The sequence below is a fragment of the Pelophylax lessonae genome (assembly GCF_965119305.1).
Source record: "Pelophylax lessonae genome assembly, chromosome: 2".
In the NCBI taxonomy this organism is placed as follows: Eukaryota; Metazoa; Chordata; class Amphibia; order Anura; family Ranidae; genus Pelophylax; species Pelophylax lessonae.
Genome location: NC_138769.1, coordinates 587,068,825 through 587,094,045, shown reverse-complemented (window position 1 = coordinate 587,094,045; position 25,221 = coordinate 587,068,825). Strand labels below are relative to the sequence as shown.

The window sequence follows — 25,221 nt, the reverse complement described above, 5'->3', positions numbered from 1 at the left end:
TTGATTCCAGGCATGCACTTCACTTATCTCTTTCTCTTCTGCACCGCTAGAGAAACCCTCATTACCCTTGGTAACCACTTGCTTGCTTAACTATTGTACTAATGTCTTCATACCCCAATGTGTTAACAAGCTGTAAACTATATTTTACTTACATTGCACCCCTTAAGTACCTTCAGACCAGGCAAGGGCAAAATTTCAAATGCTTTACTTAAAGAATAAATTAACTCGATGGCATTCACAGGTAGCAGTTTGAAATAAACTGAAAACATTCCCCTAACACCCTTAGTTCCTAACTCAGGCTTGTGGCTGCCCCAGTATACCTGCATATGAAAGAGTCCATACTTCAGAATAATCCAGAAATTAGCATCTTCAGTTAGAACTGCAGATTCCAGCAATCCTCCTACATATTTTTGGCTGTATGTGTCTCTCTCACTAAAACAGACTGTGAGTGAGTCTCCACTCTCTCCAAGACCTCAGTGAGCACCTTTGGATTGAGCCCTGGTCCTTTTATAGCAGAAAGGACCGGAGGGTTGGACCCAAAAAAAACCTGCCAAGAAAAGCCTAGGAGTGTGGTTAACCGCTAATTTCCCTGCTGGGGCTGCCTACACGCGACAGGGATACCCACTCTTGCCGCTGCTATTTGCCTTGGGCATTGAACCCCAGCTATCTGTATTCGTAGCTCACCTAATATAATGGATCTCACCACTGGTACCTTGGAATAGTGTATTTCATTATATGCAGAAGACACCCTAATTTATTTTGAGGCTCCTAATGAATCCCTAAGCTGTCTACTGGGCGTGATAGAGGAGTTTGTTAACAATTTGAGTCAACTGGGGGAAGTCAAGTATCTTCCATATAGATCAAACTGCAATCCCTGAAATGTATCCACACTCACAACTTTAAACTCTTTGTTTATTCCTTTAAATATCTTGAAATTGTAGTACAGTTACCTTTACATGCTTATATATCTAATAATGTATGCCCCCTGATCTCCCAGCTGCAGAAGAAGACCAAGCAGTGGATGAATCTCCTGTTGGACCTTATGGGTAGAGTTAACATGATAAAAATGATTTTCCTACCTAAACGACTTTATGATTTAGCCAGTCCCTTTTGCAAAATCTCTATAATATTATATACAGGCGCCAAGTACCAACAACTGCTGGCACTACAATGTTGGCCACCTCCCTGCCTATCTATACAAAAATGCACCTCATCTGACTGCTGGTCATCCTGCCCAAATAACCCCTTATGGTCTAACTCTTCCCTTTCTGAATTACTTTCCATTCCCAATACTTGGAGGTGGTCCTCCTGGAGAATTAAAAACCTTAACCACGTATATACTGTGCAGGGGTTTTAATTATTTTTGCAACTACAAGAGGATATTTTTCTAATCAATGATGTGGGGTTTGACCAGCTCCAACATGCAATCTAGGCCCAATTTAAGTCTTTGAACAACCCAACTCTAATTTCCCCCCTAGAAATCTATTGAAGAATCCAGCTGAAACCTTTAATATCAATAAATTACTCTGAGCTCACTGTCTTTTCTAAAACTAGATTTTTTTGCAGCCCAGTCTAAATGGTCCCTACCGGCCCTCCAATTCACGGAAGCTGACTGATCAGAATGCAAGGAAACTTAAAAAAATTTAATAAATCTCCTCTAAAGATAGGATTATCCAATTGTAGGTATTCTACCACAGCCATTTTAGACCATCCAGATTACATAAAATGAGCCTTCACTCAGCACCCGAGTGTTTTAGGGGTTGTGGTGCCCTAGACAACTGTTTACTCTACACTGCTTCTGGACCTTCCCTCTAGTTCATAACTTTTGGGTTGAGATTAACACTTTTATTTAATCAGAATTGGGCCTTCTGAAGTATTGCCAATTGGGAGTATTCAGTGATATCTCCATGTCTAAATATGCTAAACATTTGCTGTGGATATTGTACTTTTATTCAAAGAAGACAATTCTACTGACATAGATAGGACCTTCTTACCCATCTCTTAATACTTGGCTGCATTAATTAATGCTAGTCTACCTCTTTTAAAAGCTCACATGTGAGCTCAAAAACAATCCCCCCCCCCCCCAAGTTGTTTGATTAGATACAGGACTGCTGGTTTTCTAGCCCACTGACTCTAGTTTCTCCAGATACAGGAAACTGGGGCTTGTATACTGTTTCTCTGTTTTGCTATTATCTTGTACAATTGAATGCACAGTACCCAAAGTAAGTCTTAATACCGCTTTGTAATGATGAGACATGTTTATTTATTTTTTTCTGTATTGTCTTCATGTGCAAAACCAATAAACATATCTTAAAAAAAAAAAAGTTTTTACTTCAAAGCATATCCAATGATGTGGGGGTTGCCAAAGCTGTATTTAAATGGAGCAAGGATATGTCTACATTTGACATCTGAAAATTTGGCTTTTTCCAGATATTTCCAGGTTTCCTTTGTTAGCCGGCATCCATCCCCTATGTATTTCCAAGTTGGATTCAAAATATTTTGAAAAAAATAGCTCCAAGAGGAAGGATCTGCCTTAACGTGTTCAATAAAGTAGTATGCTCCTCCCTGCAACAGAACAGACAAATAATCAGAACACAAGAGTAACATTAATGCTTCATGTATAAAATCTAGAGATGATGATATTGGGGGTAGACACCTTTGTAAACCTATTCCCCCCTCACAGTTTGACCTGACGAGTTTCAAATCACCAATCTCCCTGACCCCAGCATCTCATAAAAGACTAGAAAAAAATAGAGAGTGTCCAGACCCTGAGATATTGAGACTGCCAAGACAGCAAGAACCCTTTCACATGAGCGCCAACCAGTCCAGTCAGTAGGGAATCTGTGAGCATATTATCTGCTGAAACTGAGCAGAACGGGGAGGATGTCACCTTTGACACAGATGGATACATCAGACTACATTGGATCTGTCACATTTAGGTCTAGAAAAAACAGAAGTACGCAGATCATTTGCATTTTTTTTTTCAAACTTAGACAGACTTGAATGTAAATGTATGCAAGTCCATTTACATCCAGCTGCCCACAGACTTTACAGAGCTTCTGATCAGGTTAGTCTAAAAAATTGACAGGTCGACCTCACCATACCCCTCATGTGGGGCCCAAGTCTACCCAGACTACCAAGACAATAAAACTAACAAAACTAGAGCAGTTAACAGGGATTGGTTTGAAGGGATTGCCATCTCACTTTAAATGTGAGAGGGGATCATGACACTTTATAGCAATGAAGACTACATACTGTGATTATGGTGAGTGTCCACAGATAGTGGACACAGGGACATAACATTGCTGAGTTGTGCACATACAGTATAAGGAAGCAGGGATGGACTGCAGGTATTGTAGTAACAAGGTCTTTTCTGCTGTAAGGTAGCAGACTTTAAATACCCCACACATCCAGGTTCACAACTCTTAGGCGGGACCTGGTCTTGATTTATTTAACAAAATTGCAGTAATAGGAGGCAAATTTATGCTCTTGTTTATCTTGCTTGACCATAAAAGTTATTGTAAAGATGTACAAGTATGCACAGATAAACAGACAGCATAGAAGAAACCTTGTGTTTCACAGAGAGGGCTGATAACCAAATAAATTCACTATTTTAAATACGTAAATATTTTCACATTTTCCATGTGCTAAATCAGCAATGCCATTAGACAACTTTTATTTTTATTCCATTATAGGGTGTGCCAAAACAATCAAGCACCTTTGCCAATGTTCTAGGATAATTGTTCTAAAGTGTACGCTAGTGATGAGCCGAACACTCCACGGTTCGCACCAGAACACCGCAAACAGAGGAAAAGTTTGTTCGAACAGACAGACTCCATTGAAGTCTATGGGACTCGAACCTCCAAAATCAAATGGCCTCATTTTGAAGGCTTAAATGCAAGTGATTGCCCCAAAAAAGTGTATGGGGGTCCGGGTACTGACCTGGGGAACATTGTAGCAATGAGAAAAATGTTTTTAAAAACAATCCTTTTTAAAGGAGCAGTGATTTACTGATTTTAATGAGGCTTAAAGTGAAACTATAAAAATGAAAAATTCCTTTAAATATCGTGCCTGGGAGGTACCCTTAATATGCCTGTAAAGTAGCGCATCTCTAAGATGTATGTAGCCTGCTGTAGCAATACTGACATTTCTAAAGGGAAAAATGTCATATGCAAATATACATACAAATTTCAAATCGCATGTGCTTGTCATACAGGTCCAGAAAAATTGGGCCTTGGTTGTTGGTAGTGCCTGAACACCGCAACCCCTCGCAGTTACTCTTGCTGGGCACAGGAACGTGCCCTGCTGCTAAAAATTCCATACAAATTTGAAATCGCATGTACTTGTCATACAGGTGCAAAAAAATTGGGCCTTTGGTGTTGGTGGTGCCTAAACACTGTAACTAGCCCCTCACAGTTACTCTTGCTGGGCGCAGGAATGGGACCTGCTGGTAAGAATTCCATACAAATTTGAAATGGCATGTACTTGTCATACAGGTGCCAAAAATTGGGCCTTGGTTGTTGGTAGTGCCTGAATACCGCAACACCTTTACAGTTACTCTTGCTGGGTGCAGAAATGGGACCTGCTGGTAAGAATTCCATACAAATTTGAAATGGCATATACTTGTCATACAGGTGCCAAAAAATTGGGGCTTTGCTGTTGGTGATGCCTAAACACCGTAACCAACCCCTCACAGTTACTCTTGCTGGGCACAGGAATGGGACCTGCTGGTAAGAATTCCATACAAATTTTAAATAGCATGTACTTGTCATACAGGTGCCAAAAATTGGGCCTTGGTTGTTGGTAGTGCCTGAACACTGCAACCCCTCACAGTTACTCTTGCTGGGTGCAGGAATGGGACCTGCTGGTAAGAATTCCATACAAATTTTAAATTGCATATACTTGTCATACAGGTGCCAAAAATTTGGGGCTTTGCTGTTGGTGATGCCTGAACACCGTAACCAACCCCTCACAGTTACTCTTTCTGGGCACAGGAATGGGACCTGCTGGTAAGAATTCCATACAAAATTGAAATCGCATGTACTTGTCATACAGGTGCCAAAAATTGGGCTCTTGCTGTTGGTGGTGCCTGAACACCGTAACCAACCCCTCACAGTTACTCTTACTGGGCACAGGAATGGGACCTGCTGGTAAGGATTCCATACAAATATGAAATCTCATGTATTTGTCATACAGATGCCAAAAATTGGGCATTTGCTGTTGGTGGTGCTTGAACACCATAACCCCTCACAATTACTCTTGCTGGGCGCAGGAACGGTACCTGCTGGTAAGAATTCCATACAAATTTGAAATCACATGTACTAGTCATACAGGTGGCAAAAAATTGGGTCTTGTCATTGTAACGTTCATGCGTTTTTGTTTGCGAATGGATTTACAGCTGCAGAATTATTACACTCAGTAGCCTTGTAGAGAATGTGTTGAACAACATATCCAACTCTCAGGACTTCATCACCGTGTACAGCCTGTTATATACTATATATATTATTAATAGATGTTTAATGGAGGGATAGAGTATATGAGGATATATAGATGAGAGACAGGCTATTGTATGGTGAGCACTAGAAGTAGTATAGGAGAGTTGCAGGTGATGGTAAGCAGATAGGTTCTGATGTCAAGTATAGTGCAGATGGTAAGAGGACACAGATGGGGTATACTTTAGACAGAGTAACCTAGTGCAAGGATAGTTCAAGGTAGTCCCAAGAGCTAACAGTCTTATGCAGATGATAGTGAATAGATAGATACAGATAGTCTTGGTAATTGCAGTAGATGACAGTAGGAGATTGGTTAGTAAGAATCCCCTGCGGGGTACTTATCACTTAGATAGGTTAGGAAATACAATGTCCAGAGGAGAGGGGTGATCCCGTAGCGGGATACGGATCACCAGCGAGGTTTCCGGCTTAGTTCAGCAAGGAAGGTATGTCAGCAGCTCCGACTTCTCAGGCGTAGGTGCGATGAACATGTGGGTTTGAACGAGCGATGAGTGAGAGCAAACCGGCGATTGAAATAGCCGCTCATAGCGGCGCTCGGCAGTGATGTCATCCGGTCTTAAAGGTGTATGCGTCCTTTGTATATACAAGATGGGACGCAAGGAGAGGAGAAATATAGGAACAAGGGTACCATAGGTACCGGAACATTACAGTACCCCCCCCTTAAGGCCGGCTCCGGAAGGCCTCTAGAACTGGTTTTTCCGGATATTTCGAGTGGAAATTGCGAATCAGTCTAGGGGCATGGATATCGGAGGTATCCAGCCAGGTGTCATCTTGGGGCCCATAATTCTTCCATCGTACAAGATACTGGAGTCTTCTTCTATTGAAACGGGAATCCAAAATTTCTTTTATCTCAAATTCTTCTCCACCCTCCACTTGTACAGGAGGTGGAGGTGAGATAGTAGGCCTTATTCCTTGGTTAGGAACATGGGGCTTCAGTAGAGACACATGGAAGACAGGATGTATCTTGAGGTCTACTGGCAATTTGAGTTGTACTGCAGCTTTTCCAATAAGCTTCTCTATTGGAAAAGGTCCCAGAAATAGAGGTCCAAGTTTTTTACTAGGGATCTTTAGTCTTAGATTTTTTGTAGAAAGCCAAACAAGATCCCCAATGGCATATTGGGGAGAGAGTTTCCTACGGAGGTCGTAGTATTTTTTTTGTTGGCTATGAGCATGAGATATGGTATTGTTGAGTAATCCCAGAGAATCCTTTATCTGGGCAAGATAATCAGATGCTACTGGATTACTTGATGGTAAGATACATGGAGGAAGGAGTGTGGGATGAAACCCATAATTCAGGTAAAACGGACTTTGCTTAGTAGTGCTATGAGTAGCGTTGTTATAGGCGAATTCCGCCAGTGGGAGGAGATCTGCCCAATCGTCCTGTAGATACGAAGTATAGCAACGCAGGTACTGTTCAATGCACTGGTTAACTCTCTCTGTCATTCCGTTGGTCTGAGGGTGGTAGGCAGAAGTAAGGTTACGCTCTATTCGCAGTATCTGACATAGAGCTAGCCAAAATTTTGAGATGAATTGTGAACCACGGTCAGACAGCAGTGTTTTTGGAATACCATGTAACTTAAAGACATGTTTCACAAGTAATTCTGCTGTTTGTTTGGATGAAGGTAGTTTTCGGATAGGGGTTAAATGTGCCATCTTGGTCAGATGGTCCACTGATACCAAGATGGTGTTGAATCCTTTGGAAGGTGGTAGTTCCACTATGAAATCCAAGGATACCACTTCCCACGGAACCTGGGGTATCGGTAAACTACAAAGTAATCCTGATGGTTTCATGTTGTCAATTTTAGACCTTGCACAGATCTCACAAGATGAAACGAACTTTTTTACGGTTGTCTTCATGTCTGGCCACCAAAATTGCCTAGTGAGTAGATTGAGAGTTTTAGTCATACCCATATGTCCTGCCATAGGTACATCATGCGACAATTCTAAGATCTTGGTTCGCATAGTAGGGGGTATGTATAATTTATCGTTGTAGTAGAGGAAGCCTTCTGCGTCAGTAGTTAGTTGTGGTGGAGGTGAATCCAACCCTATGCTGTGCAAAATCTCCTCCTTCAGTGAGCGAACGACTCCGATAATACGTTCAAGTGGTATTATAGGAACTGAGGGAACCTCAGTGCAATCTTTCTCGGCTAGTCGTGAGTGTGCATCCGCTTTTTTATTTTTGTCTGCGGGCGTGTAAGTTACTAAAAAATTAAATCTCAGAAAGAATAACGACCACCGTACCTGCCGGTGGGAAAGAGTTCTATTAGTCTGAAGGTATTGGAGGTTTTTGTGATCAGTATATATCAGAATTGGCAATTGAGTGCCCTCAAGTAGATGTCTCCAATTTTCTAATGCCAGTTTTATGGCTAATAACTCCTTCTCACCTACTGGGTAGTTCACCTCGGGGCTACTTAATGACTTTGAAAAGAAAGCAACTGGGTGAAGAGGTGAGGTGTTTGTTGGTCGTTGTGAGAGAACTGCTCCTACTGCCATATTAGACGCATCTACCTCCAAGATGTATTGAAGGGATGGGTCTGGATGGCATAGTATGGGGGCAGTAGTAAAGCTTGATTTCAGCAGAGAGAATGCTCCATTTGCTTCCTTTGACCAATTAAATGGTCTCTTCGTGCTTGTAAGTTGTGTGAGAGGTTTCACAATCGCAGAGAAGTTTTTGATGAATTTCCTATAGTAATTAGAGAATCCTAGAAACCTTTGTAATGCTTTGCGAGTGGTTGGCACAGGTCAATCCAGAATGCAGGATATTTTGCTCATGTCCATTTTGATTCCACTTTTAGATATAATATATCCTAGGAATAGTACAGTACCTCCTCTTTATGAAAGAGACATTTCTTTTGATTTAACATATAAGTTATGTGCCAGTAGTCTTGATAACACAAGTCTCACATGTTTTATGTGCTCGGGTAAGGAATGAGAATAGATAAGTATATCGTCCAAATATACTACCACACAAACATCAAGCAAGTCTCGGAATATCTCGTTTATAAAACGTTGGAAGGCTGCGGGGGCATTACATAGCCCAAATGGCATTACAAGGTACTCAAACAGTCCGTATCTGGTTCTGAATGCCGTCTTCCATTCATCCCCTTTACGGATTCGAATTAAATTGTATGCCCCTTTTTAGGTCCAATTTTGAAAAGAAAGAAGCCCCACGCACCTGTTCGATAAGTTCAGGAATAAGAGGTAAAGGATAACGATCCTTTATTGTAATGGCATTTAATTGTCTGAAATCAATGATAGGCCTAAGGCTAGAGTCCTTATTGCGGACGAAGAAAAGCCCAGCAGCAGTGGAGGAAGTAGAAGGTCGGATGAATCCTTTTGCCAAGTTTTCATCCAGATACTCTTTAAGGTGAGAGAGTTCATCCTGTGAGAGAGGATATACATGTTCGTAAGGCAACTTGCTATTAGGGAGCAGATCGATACAACAATCATAGTCCCTGTGAGGAGGTAACATTTGAGCGTTTTTCTCGAGAAAAACCTCCGATAAATCTTGATAACACTTAGGAATAATGTCATCTGGCAGTACAGACAGGATCCTATCATGTGTGGGGAGGTTACACGTCGTCTCGCAATAGTGAGAAGAGAAGGCTAACGTTCTTGTTTTCCAATCGATGATTGGTTGATGTATGTGTAATCAGGGAAGTCCCAAAATGATTGGAAAATGTGGCGAAGTTAATACATCAAAGGTGGTGGTCTCCACATGAGACTCGTCAGCAGTTACAAGAAGTGCCTGTGTCTGACTGGCGATAGGACCAGAGGATAAAGGTGTACCGTTAATAAAACTAACGGAGACAGGTTTGGGTTTTGAAACGATAGGTATTTTATTAAGGGAGACAAAACAAATGTCAATGTAGTTTCCACAAGATCCTGTGTCAATCATAGCCTTGGTGGTGATCCTAGTTTGGTCCCACTGCAATGTTAATTGAACAAAAAGATAAGGATTAGGAAAGGAAGTTGTGAGTCCCCCTAGCAAGACATTTGAACACTCACCCTCTTTTCTGCGGACAAGAGGACAGTCGTTTACCAGATGATTCGGGGATGCGCAGTACATGCAAAGATGTTCGGTTTTCCTCCTGGCACGTTCAGAAAGGGTCAGAGGTGGACGTATCATTCCTACTTCCATAGGAGTAGGGTCAGCAGGCAACATCCGAGAAGGACTGGAAAATGGTGAGCCCATCTTCTCAGCCTTTCTTTCTCGTAGTCGTCTGTCAATATTGATACTGGTCTGGATCAATCCCTCTAGAGTGCCAGGTAAATCCGCTCGGGCGAGCTCGTCTTTAACGGCCTCAGATAGGCCGAGTCTAAACTGCGTTCGCAAAGATGTGTCGTTCCACCCTGAATCAGGGGACCATCTTTTAAAATTGGCCACGAAATCTTCAACAGGTCTCCTTCCTTGTTTTAGGGCCCGTAACTGGGTGTCAGCAGTACTCTGCTTGTTGGGGTCTTCATATAAAGTAGCAAGTTGTACTAGAAATAAGGGATAAGAATTAAGGAGTGGATCATCCTTTTCAAAGAGAGCATCTGCCCAGGCCCGGGGTTCACCTGTTAAATAGGAGATGATGGTACAAACCTTAATTTGGTCAGTGGTGTAGGTTAGAGGTTTTAACAAAAAAAACAATTGACATGCGTTTTTAAATTCACGGAATTTGCTCCGATCACCAGAAAACACTATAGGAGGGTTTATCTTAGGCTCACGGGGCTGAGCAGCAGGAGGCTGTGTGAGGCGGCCAAGCTGCTGTCTCAAGGTTTGGTTGTCATTTTTTACCTCTGTAAGTGCATGGATCAATGCATCTACTTGTTGTTTCAATTGTAGTACATGAGTGGATAATTCTGCTGAATCCATATTTTTTTTAAAGGCTCGTTCAATCTGTAACGTTCATGCGTTTTTGTTTGCGAATGGATTTACAGCTGCAGAATTATTACACTCAGTAGCCTTGTAGAGAATGTGTTGAACAACATATCCAACTCTCAGGACTTCATCACCGTGTACAGCCTGTTATATACTATATATATTATTAATAGATGTTTAATGGAGGGATAGAGTATATGAGGATATATAGATGAGAGACAGGCTATTGTATGGTGAGCACTAGAAGTAGTATAGGAGAGTTGCAGGTGATGGTAAGCAGATAGGTTCTGATGTCAAGTATAGTGCAGATGGTAAGAGGACACAGATGGGGTATACTTTAGACAGAGTAACCTAGTGCAAGGATAGTTCAAGGTAGTCCCAAGAGCTAACAGTCTTATGCAGATGATAGTGAATAGATAGATACAGATAGTCTTGGTAATTGCAGTAGATGACAGTAGGAGATTGGTTAGTAAGAATCTCCTGCGGGGTATTTATCACTTAGATAGGTTAGGAAATACAATGTCCAGAGGAGAGGGGTGATCCCGTAGCGGGATACGGATCACCAGCGAGGTTTCCGGCTTAGTTCAGCAAGGAAGGTATGTCAGCAGCTCCGACTTCTCAGGCGTAGGTGCGATGAACATGTGGGTTTGAACGAGCGATGAGTGAGAGCAAACCGGCGATTGAAATAGCCGCTCATAGCGTCGCTCGGCAGTGATGTCATCCGGTCTTAAAGGTGTATGCGTCCTTTGTATATACAAGATGGGACGCAAGGAGAGGAGAAATATAGGAACAAGGGTACCATAGGTACCGGAACATTACAGTCATACAGGTGCCAAAAAATTGGGTGGTGCCTGAACACCATAACCCCTCACAGTTACTCTTGCTGGGCGCAGGAATGGTATCTGCTGGTAGGAATTCCATACAAATTTGAAATCGCATTTACTATACAGGTGCAAAAAATCGGGCCTTTGGTGTTGGTGGTGCCGGAACACAGTAACCACTCACAGTTACTCTTGCTGGGCACAGGGCACACTACATTTTAATTTGTATGCACCTGTCATACAGGTGCAGACAAATTAGGCCTTGGGGGTTGGTGGTGGTGACCTAAACCCAAAACATTGTTGGAAGATAGCAGAATCAAGGTAGAGGCATAGGATAGGCAGCATATGCAGTCTTTAAGGGATGGCAGACCCCTAGCAAATTCAATCAGTTACATCAGCATCAGGGGCTTGATAGCTCTTGTTGATCCAGGACTGGTTCATTTTGATAAAAGTCAGCTGGTCAACAGAGTCTGTGGACAGACGCACTCTTTTTCCGTTACAAAACCTCCAGCAGCACTAAACGTCCATTTGGAAAGCACGCTGGAAGCAATACAAACCATTAGCTCTATTGCATATTCCGGCCAGTGGTCCATCCTCAAGACCCAGTAACCTAGTGGATGCTCAGCTGGAAAGGTCTCCAAGTCTGCTCTTGCGCCTAGATAATCATGCACCATATGATGGAGACACTGCCGATGGTTGCTTGAACCTAACAGCCCTGGGTGCTGCTGAGGACTAAAGAAAGGCATCGGTCAGCCGGCTGCCTTCTCCACCACTCCTCCTGTGGCTGAAAGATGCCTCAGAAACATGTCCAGAGAATTTTGCCCTCCCAGTGTCTGGAAAGGTGGTACACAAATTTTTTTTCAAGGCCTCCTCAAGATGTTTCATCCTCTACTCCCTCTGTGAAAGCAGGATGAGCTTTGCAACTTTACCCTTTTAACATGGATCAAGAAGGGTTGCCAACCAGTAATTATCCCTCGCCTTGATAGCAAGAATCCTCGGGTCCTTTTGCAGGCTTTGCAGAATCAGGGAGCCCATGCAACGTAAGTTGGAGAGGCATGAGCTTCTCAGTCCTCTGGGTCACTAAGGATGACATTGTCAGGAGCAACCTCTCCTCAACCATGTACAACTCCTGGGGTTTCTGGGGAATCAAAATCATCCCTTGAAGACTGCTGTATGCTATCCTCTATATCCATGCTGCCGCAATCCTCCTCCTCCTCTTCCTTTTCCTCCTGTGTGTTTTGTGGCTCTGCATGAATGATATCTGCATAAAGTGGGCCTTGTGAGGAAAGGAAGTTCTCCTCTACCTCTGGCTGTTCTGCCTCAAGTGCCCTGTCAATGATTCCACGCAGTGCATGCTCCAGCAGGTAGACTAGAGGGATAGAGTCACTGATGCATGCACCTCAAATGGTGACAGGACGGTGCATGCATTCTTTATCAAAAGCCAGTGGCATGGCGAAAAAAAAGCCAGGCTCCCCTGACCCTGTTCTTGTGCCATACTCACACAGGTACTCATTGATGGCCCTCTGCTGCATGTGCAGCCACTGCATCATTGCCAATGTTGAGTTCCACCTAGTGGGCCTGTCACAAATGAGGCGGTTGGTGGGCAAGTTGAATTCCCGTTGAATGTCAGATAAGCGAGCACTGGCATTGTACGAACGGCCACAGACTTTTCTGGTCTGCCTCAGGAGATCTTGGAAGCATGGATATCTGCTCAAGAAATGCTGCACCACCAGATTCAGGACATGTACCAAGCATGGAACATGTGTCAAGTGTCCCTGTCGGAGGGTGGAGAGAAGATTGGTGCCATTGTTGCATACAACCATTCCTTGCTCAAGCTGTCTTGGCGTCAACCATCTCTGAGCCTGCCCTTGCATAGCCGACAGACCAACTGAAGCACGACATGCCATCATTTAGCCTGACTGCTTGGATAGCCCCTTGAACACTTAGGGAGAAGACAATTGAGCAGAAGAGGACATGGAGGAGGTGGTGATGGAGTAGCCAAATGTGGCAGAACCAGCACTAGCTTTTTGGACTCGTGGTGGCAAAACAAGCTGCAACACTGATCCCTGTCCTGCATCCTTTCCAGCTGCCAGCAAAGTTACCCAGTGCGCCATGAACGAAATATAACGTCCCTGTCCATGCCTGCTGGACCAAGAGTCAGCAGTAATGTGCGCCTTCCTGCTGACCGCTCTGTCCAACTAGGCCAAGATACTACCTTCCACATGACGGTAGAAAGCCGGAATGGCCTTACGCGAAAAGTAATGCCTTTTTGGTACCTGACTCTGTGGTGCAGTACATTCCACAAATTTGCGAAAGGGAGCAGAGTCTAAAATTGATGTCCTTATTTTCCCACAAATAGAGCTTTATTTTAATGGTATTTGGTCACCTGTGCGACTTTTATTTTTTGCGCTATAAACAAAAAAAGACCGACAATTCTGAAAAAAAAAAACAATATTTTTCACATTCTACTACATAACATCCCCCCCCCCCCCAAAAAAAATTAAATATCACATTTTTTTATCCCTTTAGACCAATTTGTATTTTGCTACATATTTTTGGTAAAAAAAAAGATCGCAATAAGCGTATTTTGATTAGTTTACACGAATGATATCGCGTCTACAAACTAGGGGAAAGATTTGTAATTTTTCTTAATTATTTTTTATTTTTTTTACTAGTAATGGCGGCGATCTGCGATTTTTATCTGGACTGCGGCATTGCGGCGGACAGATCAGACCCCTAACTGACCTTTTTGACACTTTTGGGGGGACCAATGACATTACTACAGTAATCAGTGCTAAAAATATGCACTGTTACTGTAATAATGACATTGGCAGGGAAGGGGTTAACCTAGTGATCAAGGGGTTAAATGTAAGCCTAGGGGCGTGTTTACTAACTGTGGGGGGGCGGTTGGGCTTTTGAAATGACCATAGAGACCTGTGATCATATATAGAAGGATAACAGTCCCTCTGTAATCATTTCAGAAAGAACGGTCAGCTGTGTTTACAACAGCTGCCCGTTCTTCTCTCTCAGCGGGGAGCGACCGCGGGTGGTCGGCAGCAATCACGGCCGCCGGCCCCGTGCATCGGCATCCCTGCTGCCTAGTAGTTGCGCGCTTGCCTCCCTGCACCAGGCACGTACCCCTGCATTGGTTCGCGCAGGAGGGGCTGCCTGCCGCAGTATAACTGCGGTGGGCGGTCTGTAACTGGTTAAATAGCATAATATCAGATACCTTATGGAGACCCCTAGTGGCCAAATTCCGCAATTGCATGTAATGCACACAATTATTTAAAGTACCGTATATACCCGTGTATAAGCCGAGTTTTTCAGCACATTTTTTGTGTGCTGAAAATGTCCCCCTCGGCTTATACTCGAGTCAAGAAAAAAAAAAAGTCCCTGGCCGCTCCGACTTGCTTAAGCTTTAACCACTTAAGCCCCGGAAGATTTTACCCCCTTCCTGACCAGGGGGTATTTTGCGATTTGGCACTGCGTGACTTTAACGGACAATTGCGCGGTCGTGCAACGCTGTATCTAAACGAATTTGGCGTCCTTTTTTTCCCACAAACAGAGCTTTCTTTTGGTGGTATTTGATCACCTGTGCGATTTTTTTTTTTTTTTTTTTTTTTTTTTTTTTTTTTTGATCACGCGCTATAAACAAAGAGCGTAAATTTTGCAAAAATAGCAATATTGTTCACATTTTTTTATATGAAATTCCCCCCCAAAAAAATTTAAAAATCAAAATTTTTTAACATTTTCGGCCAATTTGTTTTATGCTACCTATGTTTGGTAAAAAAAAAATCGCAAAAAGCGTATTTTTTGATTGGTTTGCGCAAAAGTTATCGCGTTTACTAACAAAGGGAAAGATTTTTGTCATTTTTGTTGTTTTTTTTTTTTAACGCGTAATGGCGGCGATCATCGTTTTTTTTGCGGTACTGCGACATTGCGGCGGACAGATCGGACCCTTGACTGACATTTTTGACACTTTTGGGGTTACCAGTGACATTTCTACAGTAATCAGTGCTATATATATGCACTGTTACTGTAAAAATACACTGGCAGTGAAGGGGTTAACTTTTTTTGAAAGGGAGGGGCTATGTGTGTCCCTAGGGGCGTGCTTTCTACTGTGATTGGCTGTGGCTTCAGATGTATGAAGAGTGATCAACGGTTCTACATAGTAGAACCGTATGATCATCCTTCATACACAGGGGAGAATGACAGGCAGCTTGTTTACACAAGCTGCCTGACTTTCTCCCTCTCCCCCGCCGATCGCAGAGTGACCGGCGGACATCGGGTCCGCCGGTCACACGCGCGGGGGGGTCCGTGACCACACGGGAGCGGGAGCGCGCCTCCGGGGGCGCGCGCTCGCTCCCTAGACCCTCACAAGCTAGTGACGTAGCCCTACGTCACTTTGCCTGTGAGGGGCTGACTGCCGACGTAGATCGGCGTTAGGCAGTCGGCAAGTGGTTAAACATGTCACCGCGCATGCGCCGCCGCCGCTCGGGACAGGCCGGGAATAGCCGAACGTATACGAGCGGCGGCGGCGCGTGCGCAATGACGTGTCGGCGCCGGGCGGCGCCATTTTTAAAATGAAGGTGCCTCTGGAACAGGTAAGTGAAACAGTTGCACTACCTGCCTTTATGCAGGGCTGCGGGCATACTACAAGGGATGCAGTGCTGCGGGCATGGTCCACCTGTACCATGCATCTCCTGTAGTATGCCCACAACTCCGCATCCTCTTGTACCATGCCAGTCACCCTGCATTCTCCTGTACCATGCCTGCCACCCTGCATTCTCCTGTACCATGCCTGCCACCCTGCATTCTCCTGTACCATGCCAGCCACCCTGCATTCTCCTGTACGATGCCTGCCACCTTGCATTCTCCTGTACCATGCCCGCCGCCCTGCATTCTCCTGTACCATGCCCGCCGCCCTGCATTCTCACCCTAGGCTTATACTCGAGTCAATCATTTTTCCCATCTTTTTGTGGTAAAAGTAGGGGCCTCGGCTTATACTCGGGTCGGCTTATACTCGAGTATATACGGTAGAAGTCCAGGCAAAACCTAGCTTAACCTGCTCTGTGACACATTCTAAACCTAATCTACAGTATCTAACCCTGTAAAGCAAAAATCGCTCTACTAACCTATTCTGCAGCCGATCCGGTCCGGTCCCAGCACCAGCTGTCAGTGGCGTCTTCAGCATGGAGGCTGGTGCAGGAGAGGCATCTGACAACAGAAGCCACACAGTAACTCTATGGGTGACGTCACTTCCCAGGCATTTCATGGCCGTTGTCAGTCCTCTCCTGCACAGAACTTCTGACGCTGGAGATGGGACTGGATTTTGCTTTACAGAGTTAGATAGATTAGGTTTAGAATGTGGCACAGAGCAGGTTTAGTGTTAGTTAGATTTTTCCTGGACTTCACCTTTAACCTTTTTGGTATCACAATGAGTCACATAAAATACAACCACAGCTCTATCAGCTACCATAAGCATGTTCACAGCTGAAGTTCCCTAATAATACATAGACCTAAGATGATCACTGTTTGACTTTGCAGGTTGTTCTAGTCCTTTAAGAATGTGGTAAGTGCAAGGAGTTTGGCACTAGAGGAAGTTCTGTCATTCGGCCCTGGGGGTTCTCTTTACCCTTAATGTGAGAACAATCTAACATCTTTGGGTGGTTTTGCATCTGATCTACTCTCAACTTGAGTGTCCTACAGTGTGCCAGGGAGCTTCTATTCATGCAAATGATGACCTATTAATTTAGGAGGCCATGGAACTATAGTAAGTGTTTATACATTCATTTTTGGTGATGAATACACTGGTGGAGGATGCACTGATTCATTTGATTTTTCAAAGATTGGGACTACATGGGAATGAGTTACAAGTAGACATTTTCTCACTTTTATATGTTTTGTATTTTTTAATTTCAAAGTGGATCGCCACATTCTTTCTCATATCTCTTCCTCTGCACCCCTCCTGCCCTCTGATGTTGAAATCGTTTTTTTTTAGCTTTTTCTTTGTAAAAACTCTTCTGGCCTGCCCCCCATGCACGTTATTTGCCTAGGCGTATGACGTGATTTTTACCCACTGTGCCTCCTCGGATATGCATGTCACATATCCCAGGACGCATTAGCTTTCACAGAGAAAAGAAGAGGGGGGTGGGCTTAGCGCTGAGACATTGAAGAGCCGCTGACTATTCTGGTATTAGAATCCAGAGGACATCACAAATGAAGATGGCGACGCTGGGCTGAGCATGGGGCAGAAGGGAGGAGGATCTCAGGGGGACAACACTGGATCCAGGGGGTGGGTGGGTATGTTTCCTGTGTGGGACCTGCAACCAGGTAAGCGGGGGCTAGAAAAACAAAAGGAGGAGGGTAATGGACTGCTTTAACTGCTTTACGACCACCCACCGCAGTTATACTGTGGCAGTCAAGCGCCTGCACGAACTGCCGTATCTATACGTAAGTCGTGCCCAGGAGGCTAGGGGGCGAGTGGGCGAGTGGTTCGTCAGCGGGGAAGCCGATGCAGCAGGCAGACGGCTCCGATTGCCGCCTGACACCAGCGATCATTCCCTGCTGGGGGAGAAGAACGGTCAGCTGTTGAAAACACAGCTGACCATTCTTCTCCCTGGAATGATCATAGAGCCCCTGTGATCCTTTTAAATAGGATCACAGATCTCTATGGTCATTTCACAAGCCACGCCCCCCACAGTTAGAATCACTCCCCTAGGCTCACATTTAACCCCCTAATCACCCACAATGTTAACCCCTTCCCTGTCAGTGTCATTATTACAGTAGCATACAGTGCATATTTTTAGCACTAATTACTGGAGTAATGTCACTGCTCCCCCCAAAATTGTCAAAAATGTCAGTCAGGGGTCCGATCTGTCTGCCGCAATGTCGCAGTCCTGCAAAAAATCGCAGATCGCAGCCATTACTAGTAATTACTAGTAAAAAAAATAAATAAAAATGACATAAATCTTTCCAGTAGTTAGCAGACGCAATAACTTTTGCGCAAACCAATCAAAATACGCTTATTGCGATTTTTTTTTTTTTTTTTACCAAAAATATGTAGCAGAAAACCAATTGGCCCAAAATGTTAAAAAATTTAGATTTTTAAATTCTTATTTTTGGGAATATCATATAGCAGAATGTGAAAAATACTTTTTTTTTTCAGAATTGTCGCTCTTTTTTTGTTTATAGCGCAAAAAATAAAAATTGCACAGGTGATCAAATACCACCAAAAGAAAACTCTGTTTGTGGGGAAAAAAGGGACATAAATTTTCTTTGGGTACAGCATTGCAAGACCGTGCAATAGTGAGTTAAATTCACGCAGTTCCAAGTTGAAAAAAGTGGCCTGGCCATTAGGGGGCAAATCGTTCCTGTCTTAAAGTGGTTAAAAAACTTCTTTGGTATTTCACTCATCTTTGCACCACAATTCATTTCTTTAGCACAGCACAGTATTTTTAGTTTTGTATGACTAAGTTGATATCAATTAGAGTGCTTGCAACTGGTTTTTACAATTATATTTGTTTGGTTTATTTGACCACTTATCTACTATCTCTAGTTTTTTCAGTTACACTGTAATATTGCTCTGAATGAGCGGAATTACATCTCCTAAATTCTCCATCCCCAGCACAATATACTTACCTTCCCTTTGCTCAGCCTGCAATACCTAGTACTTCCAGGTATGGAGGAGCATGTGACAGTACTGTGCAAAACAGAGGTGTCATATTGGAAGTCTTTATCACAGTGTAGGCTACAACTCCTGGATACATACATATATATACAGTATCTCACAAAAGTGAGTACACCCCTCACATTTTTGTAAATGTTTTATTATATCTTTTCATGTGACAACACTGAAGAGATGACACTTTGCTACAACGTAAAGTAGTAAATGTAAAGCTTGTATAACAGAGTAAATTTGATGTCCCCTCAAAATAACTCAACACACAGCCATTAATGTCTAATCTGCTGGCAACAAAAGTGAGTACACCCTTAAGACCAGATTGGGCACTGATGAGGCTGCACTGTGTCAAAGTGTCAATATATTGTGTGGCCACCATTATTTTCCAGCACTACCTTAACCCAGGGTTCGACAAACCCCGGGCGCCAGGTCGCATTTGCGCCTAGAATTAGCGACCTGGCGCCTGGGGTGCCCTGCAGGAGGTGTCCTGTCCCTTTTGCGCCCCCACCTCCTCCCCGAGTGCACGGACTGCCACGCCGTCCGAAAATTGAGGCCCCGGCTTTTCGGCCTTCTTCTGTGAGTGAGAGAGGCTTCCAATGGGGAACTTTCGCCCTCTTGTGGTGGCCGGGAGTAATGACTTTCCACTGCCTGTTCTCAATGCAATGACAGGGAAGTTTTTGCAGGCTTCATCTCCCTATCCAGTTACCTTTGCTTAAAGGTAAGTGAACAGGGAGTGTGGTTATAATTATTAATTTATTTTTTAAATTAAAAAAAAATAAATAATAATAATTTTTTTCTTTTTTTTTAATTATTAAAAAAAATAAAACATTTATTTTTCTTTTTTTTTTTTTCAATTATTGTTATTAAAAAATTATATATATATATATATATATATATATATATATATATATATATATATAAAAAATCTTTTTTTTTTCCCTCATCGCCATGCCACAGCCAAAGGCCCCTTTCACACGGGCTGTCTGATCAGGTCCGCCTGTCAGTTTTTCAGGCAGACCTGATCGGACCCTTCATTCTCCTCTATGGAGCAGTAATCTGCCGCCATCTGATCCTGTCCGCCAAAAACAGACGGATGGTGGTTCTATTTTCTATCCATCCCGACCGTGGATCGGATCAGATGGCAGTGGATGGAAAGAGACAGTCTGTTTCCATCCAATTGCGCTATAGAGGAGAGTGGGGTTCTATTCGTATTAATGTGTAAATTTAGTATCCGTTTTATTAACTAAAGCTTGGTTGTTTTAAAAAAAAAAAAAAACTGGCTCCTAACTTTTTTTAGCTGGCTCCTAGATTTCAGGCAAATTTGTCAAGCCCTGCCTTAACCCTTTTGGGCAATGAGTTCACCAGAGCTTCACAGGTTGCCAATGGAGTCCTCTTCCACTCCTCCATGTAGACATCACGGAGCTGGTGGATTTTAGAGACCTTGCGCTCCTCCACCTTCCGTTTGAGGATACCCCACTAATGCTCAATAGAGTTTAGGTCTGTAGACATGCTTGGCCAGTCCATCACCTTTACTCTCAGCATCTATAGCAAGGCAGAGGTCCTTTTGGAAATGTGTTTGGGGCCGTTATCTTGTTGGAATACTGCCCTCTGGCCCAGTCTCCGAAAGGAGGGGATCATGCTCTGCTTCAGTATGTCACAGTACATGTTGGCATTCATGGTTCCCTCAATGAACTGTAGCTCCCCAGTGCCGGCAGCACTCATGTGGCTCAGACTACAACACTCCCACCACCAAGCTTGACTGTAGGCAAGACACACTTGTCTTTGTACTCCTCACCTGGTTGCTGCCACACACGCTTGACACCATCTGAACCAAATAGGTTTATCTTGGTCTCATCAGACAGCAGGACATGGTTCCAGTAATCCATGTCCTTAGTCTGCTTGTCTTCAGCAAACTGGTTTTCTTGTGCATCATCTTTAGAAGAGGCTTCCTTCTGGGACAGCCATGCAAACCAATTTAATGCAGTGTGTGGCGTATGGTCTGAGCACTGACAGGCTGACCCCCCACCCCTGTAATCTCTGCAGCAATGCTGGCAGCACTCATCTGTCTATTTTCCAAAGACAACCTCTGTATATGACGCTGAGTACACACAACACCTTTGGTCAACCATGGCAAGGCCTGTTCTGAGGGGAACCTGTGCTGTTAAACCACTTATGGTCTTAGCCACAACACTGCAGCTCAGTTTCAGGGTCTTGGCAATCTTCTTATAGCCTAGGCTATCTGTATGCTGAGCAACAATTCTTTTTTTCAAATCCTCAGAGTTCTTTGCCATGAGGTGTCTTGTTGAACTTCCAGTGACCAGTATGAGAGAGTGAGAGCGATAACACCAAATTTAATTTCCTGTTCTGAAAAGTCCCCCTGACTTTTCAGAACAGGAAGAGATATAGCACTGAAAAAAACTGATTTTAATAGAATGAGGAAGGGTTAGACTGTCTCATTTGTTTTGCTGTCACAGTGACACCACAATCTCTTATGGCTGCCACATAAACAGGAAGTGAGGTGTAATCTTTCCAACTGGATCACAGGCAGAAATAAAAAAGACTTAGCATAGAAGTAGGCCAGGACAGCAGATTTAAGTGCAGAGCATTTTCTGGAGTTCCATGTAAAACCAAGGTTTCAGGGAACATCTTGATAGCGAACATTGGTTTCACATGTAGGTTTCCTTTTTACACCTAGACATTATACAGTACTACCAAGCCAAGCATCCCTTATGATATTGTCCATGAAGGAGTCAGTGCGGGACAGATGACAGCCAAAAACAAATTGTTAACAGAGAAAGGATAGGTTAGGACTTCTAACAACATTTTTATTGCTGCCTGTACCTTCCTGTCAGGTGACACCTCAACTTGAATATTTGTCACATAAACAGGAAGAAAGGGAACATGTCCCAATGGGGTCACAAGCAGAAATTGAAACCTGGAGTAGATGAAAGCTCGTGGGACTCCTTACAATATTGGGAATTAAAGTATAACTACATTTTTTTTTTTTAAGTTTTGGATAGAGTGCAGAGAGATTAGAACGCTTGTCAGTTTTTATTGCGGTCTGTGCCTCCTTTAAGTAGATTCAACCTCTCTGTTTGCCCTGTTTACCATTATTATTGAAAAAGTAAAAGAAAATGTACTTAATAGTAAAATAAAATTTACGTAATAGAGAGGAAATCTTCCAATAAGAACACTAGTTCTCGTGACTAGGGAAAGAAATTTCCCTAAAATGTTTTTTTTTTCTTTTTAAATAACCCGCGTGACAGTTACCGCTCGTGGTTGACAAATCAGCAATCTGCCCAAATTGTGCTCTTTTTGTTCTTTGTGCAGCATTCATTACTTACTATAAGCTCCTGATTCACAATGCGGCCATCATGACTATGGGCATCTGAAGCCCGCTGGGACTCTCTTTGGGCATTAGGTGCAGTTGGCTACCCAGCATGCAAATCCCAATCTCAAACATGTGCAGTGGGAATGAAGCACGCCCCATACAATAGACTGAATTCTCAATGGGACAGGAAGTGAAGGGAAATCTTGACAATGGGACACAGATGACGAAATAAAACCTGACAGGGTTTATAACCCTCCCTCGCTCTATTCAAAATGAAACTGAAGAAAAAGTTTTGCCTTTAGTTCTACTTAACCACTTGTCGCCCGCCCGCCCGCCCACCATCAAATTACGGCGGAGCGGTTCTCATTCTGGGACACTGTCATATGACGGCGATCCAAAACGGCCTTTCTCCCGCGTCCCGCGGGGGCTCGCAGTGCAGCGATCGTAGCCGCACTGTGTTGCTAGGACATGGCGCGACCCCCGATCTTGGTAAAGAGCCAATGACATGGCTCTTTACCCATGTCATCAGCTGTGTCCAATCACAGCCGGTCACATGTTAATGAGGAAGTGCTGTTTATCAGCTCTCCTCGCCTCACACTATCAGTGTGTGGCAAGGAGAGCCGATCAGCGGCTCCTCCTCAAGAGGGGGCCTAGGACAGGTAATCAGGGCACTGATCATCAGTGCCACCCGTCAGTACCCATCAGTGCTGTCCGTCAGTGCCCATCAGTGCCACCTATGAGTGCTCATCAGTGCCACCTATCAGTGCCCATCAGTGCGGCATATTCGTACCTCCTCATCAGTGCCCATAAGTGTCACCTCATCGGTGCCCATCAGTGCAGCCTATCAGCGCACATCAGTGAAGGAGAAAAATTACTTATTTTCAAAATTTACTGACAGAAAATAAGAAAAACATTTTTTTTTTTTTTCAAAATTTTCGTAATTGTCATTCAACGTGTGACAGTGCTGTAAGCTGAAAATTGGCCTGGGCAGGAAGGGGGAGAAAGGTCCCTGTATTGAAGTGGTTAAAGGAGTTTTTTCCTAATACACCTGCATGTAACTGATTACATGCCACTGATATATTCACCAATAGCCAGTATTGAACATCTAACGTACATGTGAGGCACCAGAAATACACTTACAGGTCTCAGCACACGATGAACTTCCTCCAGAATCCCTTCAATATTGTCTACAGAGCACAGCACCAATGTGCAGACCACAACGTCCATGGATCCACTCTGTATCTGGGCCATGTTCTCCCCTGGAGCCACCACAAAGGCCTGGAATTGGACATGCTGATTCTCCGCAAGGCTGTTGCTAAGATACTTCTTGAAGTTAGGGTTAGGATCTACACAGGTGACTTTACATCCTTCAGGATAGAACTGAAAGTTTGCACCAGTGCCGCAGCCCAGCTCCAGGATTCTGAGCTCCCTAGAAGGGCCTCTGAAGTCATTCAAATTCCTAAAGAGCTCCTTCTTGTGCTCGCCCATGTGTTTGTTATAGGTCTTGGTGACTTTTTCCAGGAGGTAAGGAGCTACTTTCTTGACTATGGGATCCCACAGGCCCAGGAAAACAAGGATGTATATGGGCAGTGCTATGAGAACTACACATATCTGGAAGAATAGAATGTGCACGGCCATTGTCAGAGAGTGCAGCCTGTAATGTGTGCAGCCTGCGTGTGAGCTGAACAGGGAGGGGGCGGCCCTGCTATTACTGCTGATGGGCGACCGAGCAGGAGGAGCTTTGCTATTATCAGTGTAACAGTAACCTTTAAACAGGAAAAGTGTCATGTACACAAAGCTGGAAAAGCTAAAGCATGTGATATGATAGTCATATACTTAAGGTTCATACAAACATGTATGTCTTATGTCTCCTAAAAAAATCAAATGCTTTTAGCAGTCTTTAATTTGCAGCTCTGAGGCTTGGGAAATGTTTGGACGATGCATTAGCTGGCTGCTGAGAGACCACAGCTTCCCTTCCCAGAATTTTAACTTAACCGGTTGCCGACCGCCGCACGACTATATATGTCGGCAGTCAGCCCCGGCCAGGCAAAGTGACGTATTATATATACGTCACTAGCCTGTCACTTGCTTGGGAGCCAATAGCGGGCGGGCGCGATGTCCGCCGGTCACTCGGCGATCGTCGGTGCAGAGGGAGAAAGGCAGACGGCTGATGTAAACAAGCCGCCTGTCATTCTCCCCTGTGTAGGAATGGTGATCATACGGTTCTACTATGTAGGACCGTTGATCACTGTTCCTACACTAGTAGCCATGTCCAATCACAGTAAAAAGCATGCCCCTAGGGACACACTTAACCCCTCCTTCCCCAATAAAGTTAACCCCTTCCCTGCCAGTGTCATTTTGCAGTAACAGTGCATATGTATAGCACTGATTACTGCAGTAATGTCACTGGTAACCCCAAAAGTGTCAAAAATGTCAGTCAAGGGTCCGATCTATCCGCCACAATGTCGCAGTACCGAAAAAAAAATTGCAGATCGCCGCCATTATGCGTTAAAAAAAACCCACCAAAAATGACAGAAATTTTTCCCTTAGTTAGTAAACGCAATAACTTTTGCGCAAACCAATCAAAATATGCTTTTTGCAATTTTTTTTACCAAACATATGTAGCAGAAAACAAATTGGCCAAAAATGTAAAATTTTGATTTTTACATTTTTTTTTGGGGAATTTCATATAAAAAAATTTGAAAAATATTGTTGTTTTTGCAAAATTTACGCTCTTTTTTTTTTTTATAGCACAAAAAGTAAAAATCGCACAGGTGATCAAATTCCACCATAAGAAAGCTCTGTTTGTGGGAAAAAAAGGATGTCAAATTCGTTTAGGTACAGCGTCGCACAGCCGCGCAATTGTCTGTTAAAGTCACGCAGTAAAAAAAATCGCAAAAAAAACCCTGGTCAGGAAGGGGGTAAAATCTTCCGGGGCTTAAGTGGTTAAAGGTTCTTTAACCAAATCTGGACCGGAAGGTTCTACCCCCTTAATGACTAGGCCATTTTTT

At 43.6% G+C, this 25,221-nt stretch overlaps 1 protein-coding gene across 1 annotated transcript; it reads right to left on the bottom strand.

Annotated features, from left to right (window-relative positions):
• Positions 1-2,328: 2,328 nt before the first annotated feature.
• On the bottom strand, positions 2,329-23,941 carry LOC309546563 (thiol S-methyltransferase TMT1A-like; the record flags this gene model as incomplete). Its single annotated transcript, XM_082246313.1, has 2 exons — positions 23,351-23,941; positions 2,329-2,565 (listed from the first exon to the last, which is right to left on the bottom strand). The coding sequence occupies exons 1-2, from the start codon at positions 23,846-23,848 to the stop codon at positions 2,329-2,331; spliced, it is 735 nt and encodes a 244-aa protein (XP_082102439.1). The 5' UTR covers positions 23,849-23,941.
• Between the last annotated feature and the right edge of the window lie 1,280 nt (positions 23,942-25,221).